Source organism: Carassius carassius, chromosome 31 (assembly GCF_963082965.1).
Source record: "Carassius carassius chromosome 31, fCarCar2.1, whole genome shotgun sequence".
In the NCBI taxonomy this organism is placed as follows: Eukaryota; Metazoa; Chordata; class Actinopteri; order Cypriniformes; family Cyprinidae; genus Carassius; species Carassius carassius.
The window spans coordinates 21,073,749-21,080,274 of record NC_081785.1 but is presented as its reverse complement, the minus strand read 5'-3'; the positions used below and the strand labels follow the sequence as shown (position 1 = coordinate 21,080,274).

General features: G+C 34.6%; 1 protein-coding gene across 2 annotated transcripts; it reads left to right on the top strand.

Moving 5' to 3' along the window:
- The first annotated feature begins 490 nt into the window (after positions 1-490).
- LOC132111749 (maleylacetoacetate isomerase-like) lies at positions 491-4,637 on the top strand. 2 transcript variants are annotated; one of them, XM_059519339.1, is made up of 9 exons: positions 491-646; positions 978-1,029; positions 1,128-1,195; positions 1,317-1,397; positions 1,476-1,601; positions 1,847-1,922; positions 3,887-3,939; positions 4,347-4,396; positions 4,472-4,637. In XM_059519339.1, the coding sequence occupies exons 1-9, from the start codon at positions 557-559 to the stop codon at positions 4,596-4,598; spliced, it is 723 nt and encodes a 240-aa protein (XP_059375322.1). In that variant the 5' UTR covers positions 491-556; the 3' UTR covers positions 4,599-4,637. The 2 variants fall into 2 exon arrangements, with proteins under 2 accessions (XP_059375322.1, XP_059375323.1); XM_059519340.1 differs by lacking the exon at positions 491-646 and adding an exon at positions 702-898.
- The last annotated feature ends 1,889 nt before the right edge of the window (positions 4,638-6,526 follow it).

Here is a 6,526-nt window from a genome sequence, read left to right as displayed (position 1 = left end):
ACGTGAATCGCCATTTTTGATGCAGTTCCTTCTTACCATTTAGCTCGGTGAAATCTTTTCGGTTCTGATACAAAATCAAATCACTGCTTTGAACTAGCCTAAAATGTTTTGAAGTCATCTTAGTGAATCATTTTAGCGAATCGATTCGCTGTAACGGCTCGAATCTATGTAAAAATAGATTCGTTTGAGTCATGCAATGATTTTTTTTTTCTTTTTGTAAAACGGTTGTTTAATTGTTTTCGATTATATAATATTGTGTCACGTGTTTTGTTTTTAAAAACATTTTTTATTACACTATGGATAACAACACAAATAAGAATATTATTAATTACAATACATAATAATGTTTTTTTTAATATATTAACATTAATAATATCCAATATTGTTACAAACAGTATTGTTCCCAGCAACCGTTTATTCCAAAACGAACACATTTCAACCTTTCTTTTACTGTCTATGATTTCAACCTGCTCGCGAATCGGTTCGACTGAATCCTCAACGAGATTCGGTTCATAAGAAGTTCTCTCTAGTAAACCGAACATTACTGCTACAGTGTATGTTGTGTATAAATCCATCTCAAACGAAATCCATTCTTCACGGGAATCGAAAGTCTAATATGAGTGCATCAGCTGCACGTTTAATCAAGGTAAATACATAAACCCTGTACATTCTATACACTGCAGCTGATCGATTACAGGCATCTAAACGCACACACAAACGAAATCATTTCCCGATGTGTCTTCCGAAGTCCACTGAAATTGCTTAGTCACGAGAAACTCAGCCAGGAGGAGGATTTATCGGTGGTACATCTCATTGGTTGACTAAGTAGTGGGTTTTTCTTGTAAAGTTTCAGTAGAAACTGGACTGCTATATGCATGCTATGGCGACACAAGCGAAGGTTAAATATGTTGTTTCTTATCTTTAACGAAGTTATTGTTTGTAATGCATTATTTGACTGTTATATTGTCATGTTCTAGCCTGTTCTTTATGGATATTATAGAAGTTCATGCTCTTGGAGAGTCCGTATAGGTGAGTCTTGAATACATCCATCATCTATCTCTCTCAAGCATGTAAAATGTCATGTTTTTAATTTCTAATGTAATTTAAACGTGTTTTAATATTTGCAGCGTTTGCATTGAAAGGGATTGAATATGAGCAAAAGTCAGTAAATCTCATCAAGGATGGCGGGCAACAGGTAACGTTATATATATATATATATATATATATATATATATATATATATATGCAGAAATCTCTGCACTAGCCGTGTCTATAACACTCCATGTTAACTCAAATAATTATCTTTTTTTCACAAGCTTACAGATCAATTTAAGGCAATAAACCCAATGCAGCAAGTGCCTGCAGTCACCATTGATGGCATCACCCTGTCTCAGTCGGTAAGAACATGCATTCTGCTTTGTAGCCCACAGAAATAAATTATTTCTATGTTTACATAGTTTTGTTATTTACCACAGTTGGCCATCATCCAGTACATTGAGGAGACTCGTCCAGAGCCCCGCCTCCTGCCTGCAGATCCAAAGCAGAGGGGTCAGGTCCGCATCATCTGTGACATCATCGCGTCTGGGATCCAGCCCCTCCAGGTTTGACATGAAAGTGTGTTTATAGTTGCACAAAGTAACAATTTCAACCATAAAGAAGTTGTTTGAATGGTTTTAGGTGGGACTGTAGACTCAAGTCTCTATAATGTTTTCATAAGTATCAGGTTTTCATCTGCAAGTTAAACACTTGTCTTCTACAAGCAAGTATTTAGCATCAGTGCTTTATTTAAGGAATATCAATCAAGCATTAGATTGAAGACATTATTTCCAATAATGCTGTATTTCAGAATCTGTATGTGCTTCAGAAAATTGGAGCAGAGAAGGTACAGTGGGCTCAGCATTTCATCAACCGAGGATTTGAGGGTTAGTTTTTCCCATTAAGTTTTTTCTTTCAGTGTAGTTACATCTCATGGTCCTTTAAACCATCAGTTTAATTTTTATCTTTGCTGCAGTAACAGTCTCGACCACTGATCTATAATATAAAACTGGATTTCTCATGACATCATTAAAGTGAAGCCGCCGCGCCGCCATATTGCTAATCCCTAGTGTGCGTAAACGTTCTATTGAATAAATATGAAATTGTATGATTTTAATAAGAAAACATCATCTAACAAGTCGGCATTTATAAATCTGAAATATCTCCGTACATTATTACAATGCAAACACCCTAGGCATGTAAACGGTTATTTTTTTTTTTAAATGTCTGGAATTTCCCCTGCTTATTAAAAAGCTAAGTTCATTACAGTAACGAATATTATGAACATGATAAAAATCTGATGGACACGACCTCAACATTTAAAACAAACGACAAAGTGCTCATTCTGAAATCATTGAATTTATTTAGAGAAATAAATTGACTATATACAGTGCAGAGATAGTAAGTTAAGCTTTTCATTTCATTATAGTGCAATATTAACAACATAATTGTATTATTCACTGTAATATATTCAAATCCATTTCTGATACTAATACATTCATGTTTAATAATTCCTTAATAAATATGCTCATAAAGAAGTAGGCTATATTTTGTGTTTGATCAGTCATCTCACAGACACACCTACCTAAACTATTTAAATATATTGATTATCCTGCCCCAAAAGACCGTAAGCACTGCAGATAACACCTGAAGTAAAAATGTATTTACGTACACATGACATAACAACTAATCCCGTTTGACTGATTTGCTTCAAATCGAGTTATTTTAGGTCAACGGTTAAAATGTGACTCAATGGTGCTCTCTGCTGGTAGGGATTAGTTAGATGGCGGATCGAACACTTCCTGTTGGCAGTTTAGAACGCGATGAGCGATCCAGTCATATATAGATCAGTGGTCTCAACACATTTTACTGCAAATATTGTAACTTCATAGTAGTGGTCGACCGATATATCGGCCGATATTTGGCATTTTTCAAATATCGGCTATAGTTTTTCTGTTTGGCCGATGTGTTCAAGGCGTGACTTTTATTTTGACATCGCTGAGAAAGGCAACGCCTGAGCGCACACAGTACTCACACTCTCTTTCTTGTTCGTCGTCATAGTTAACAGTTCTGTCTAATACAAATAGAAGTCTGTCTAATAATCAGATAAAATGGTTTAACAAAGGAATTAATTTATACAGAAATTATTATAACGATTGCTTTTATATTAGGCCGATTAGTAATAGAAAGGCAAAAATTATAATACTTTCTCGTTTGCCATCAGCATTAAGCAAATATGCATTCATATAATTGAAACAAATCTTTGAATGACTAATGAACATTTAATTTCACAAACCTTGCAAACTTAATTGAATCCAGCTGTGAGATCTTGTTAATGTGTATGTGTATCCAGCATGATCACGTGTTCTGTGAGTGATGGTCTGTCTGTGTGAACTGAATGCGTTAAACTCGTGATTTCAAATTATGCTGTGCTTTATGCATTTTCCCACTGTCATATGCATGTCATTTTCACTGTGTGCTGTATGTAAAATGAGGGTTACCCTGGCTTTATTTGAAAAATATGTTTCCTAATGCACACAAACTTCCCAGAATACTAAGTGCCCTTTTGGTTACAGTGTTTACTTTCTTTTTAATTATATTTTTATTAAATAATTATTTATTTGTGAAAAATACTGTCATCTAAAGTATAAGCATGTTTTGTTTTTGAATCCATTGTCAAATGATTTAAACTTCTTAAATATTAAATACAATAATTTATTATTTTATATCGGGTATCGCCCCCATGCTTTCCAAGATATCGGCAGTCAAAAAACACATATCTGTCGACCACTACTTCATAGCTGATTGCTTTAATTGTGTAATTGACTTTTATCGCATGTGTTATTTGAAGCCTTAGAGCCTATCCTGAAGCAGACGGCAGGGAAATACTGTGTTGGCGATGAGGTAATAACCCTCATGTACTTTATCAAATAAATCGAATATTATGAATATAATTAGCATTATGTGATATACACTACTGTTCAAAATATTGCTTTGTTTAATGATTTTGAAAGAAGTCTCTTATGCTCACTACATATAGAGTAGAAATGGTAATATTGTGAAAAAAAGTTTTCCATTTGAATATATATTAAAATATAATTTATTCTTGTTTGAAATTATATTCATCAAAAAGAACAGCATTTGTTTAAACAGCAATATTATGTAACATTTAAATGCCTTTACTGTCATTTCTGAGCAATTTAATGCATCCTTGCTGAATAAAATATTAATTTATTAAAAGGTTTGAACAGTAGTTTTTAAGAATTCTAAATTCAGTCTGAACATGCTTTGAAACATTGCTACGCTTCTAGATATCCATGGCAGATATTTGTCTTGTGCCTCAAGTCTACAACGCTGAAAGGTACGACATGTCTCCTTAGAGCTGACATTAACGTTTATGCAATGCAAAATGCTATAATGTAGACTCTCTCTAAAGGTTCAAGGTGGATATGTCCCAGTTCCCTACCATCAGAAGGTTAAACCAGACCTTAATTGAGATTGATGCTTTCAAAGCCAGTCATCCATCCTGTCAGCCTGATACTCCTGATGATTTGAAGGCATAATCTGAATAATTAAAACAATCAATAAAACATTTTGATAATGAGTTGTGTGAGATGCTTTGTTAAGTTAAGACAGTTTAGTTTCTTTTTAGCAAAGTACTACATTTGTTTGTTTGTATTTGGTACAAAGTACCATGCTTTGGTGAAAAGACCGCAGTTGCTTTTTGCAACTAAGACATCTCTGAACAAGTGATGAGCTGTACATTCCAGTGACGAAGGAAAGGAAAATGTGTGAAAGTGGACAAAAAATACAAACGTGAAAACGTGTTAAGTACATGGAATATAAGAGAAAACATTTATTGCACAAAAATACATAGTCTGTGAATGTATTAACAAATCTGAACTACATGTGTGAGAGAGAAGGCTTTGCTTGCTTTTAAGGAACTCAATATGAAACAGCTGTTCATGCTAAAACTGCAACAATGCAGTGTTAAAAAAAACTACTGCTAAAAGTGCTTCAAGCTCCAATTATTTGTAAGTACCCTACATTCATTTCTAAGAAAAAAAATCCTGTAGTCCTTGATCCTAAACAGGGAGTTCAATCATGCATTTAACTGTCATTATAAAATGTTACTGAACAATCTGACCCTCCAAATACATGGACGGTACACTGAGAGGCTCTTGTCATGACGGTTATGAACCGTTTTAAATGAGGATGCACTAAACACACATGCCCACATCATATAATTCATGAGTGACCACAGTTGGCCATTTTTTACAGCGTATAGTATATTTTAGATAAAGATATGCTCTGTTTGGACCGTTTTTAACATTAGACAGGATTTCACATCTCAAAGGAAAAAAAGCACGTATTCTCTTGAAATCAGTGTCATTAATAAACATGTCTCTCCTGGGCAATAAGGACAGAAATGCTCACATACTTCCTTAGCCAAGACATTTCTAGATATACTCATTCCTGTAAAAGTGTGACCAAAAAACAAACAAACAAACCCCCTTACATGTTTTGCTTAGGTGGAACCTGATACAAGAAAAACAATAATATCAGGTCATCTAGTGAAGTTACTTAAATGAAAGAGCCCACCGTATAATTTTATATATATATATATATATATATATATATATATATATATATACTAATTAAACTACAGGTGCTGGTCATATAATTAGAATATCATCAAAAAGTTTGTTTATTTCACTAATTCCATTCAAAAAGTGAAACTTGTATATTATATTTATTCATTATACACAGACTGATATATTTCAAATGTTTATTTCTATTACTTTTGATGATTATAACTGACAGCTAAGGAAAATCCCTAATTCAGTATCTCAGAAAATTATAATATTGTGAAAAGGTTCAATATTGAAGACACCTGGTGCCACATTCTAATCCGCTAATCAACTCAAAACACCTGCAAAGCCTTTACATGGTCTCTCAGTCTAGTTCTGTAGGTGACACAATCATGGGGAAGACTGCTGACTTGACGGTTGTCCAAAAGACGACCATTGACACCTTGCACAAGGAGGGCAAGACAGAAAAGGTCATTGCAAAAGAGGCTGGCTGTTCACAGAGCTCTATGTCCAAACACATTAATAGAGAGGTGAAGGGAAGGAAAAGATGTGGTAGAAAAAAGTGTACAAACAATAGTGATAACCGCACCCTGGAGAGGATTGTGAAACAAAACCCATTCAAAAATGTGGGGGAGATTCACAAAGAGTGGACTGCAGCTGGAGTCAGTGCTTCAAGAACCACTACACACAGACGTATGCAAGACGTGTGTTTCAGCTGTCGCATTCCTTGTGTCAAGCCACTCTTGAACAACAGACAGTGTCAGAAGCGTCTCGCTTCGAAAAGGACTGGACTGCTGCTGAGTGGTCCAAAGTTATGTTCTCTGATGAAAGTAAATTTTTAATTTCCTTTGGAAATCAGGGTCCCAGAGTCTGGAGGAAGAGAGGAGAGGCACACAATC

Bases quoted from the DNA above. Each gene is read 5' to 3' on its own strand.
- LOC132111749 (XM_059519339.1), top strand. From the start codon at position 557: ATGTTGTGTATAAATCCATCTCAAACGAAATCCATTCTTCACGGGAAT. The intron at 647-977 runs GTAAATACATAA...GTCATGTTCTAG, and splicing joins CAGCTGCACGTTTAATCAAG to CCTGTTCTTTATGGATATTA. The intron at 1,196-1,316 runs GTAACGTTATAT...TTTTTTCACAAG, and splicing joins TCAAGGATGGCGGGCAACAG to CTTACAGATCAATTTAAGGC.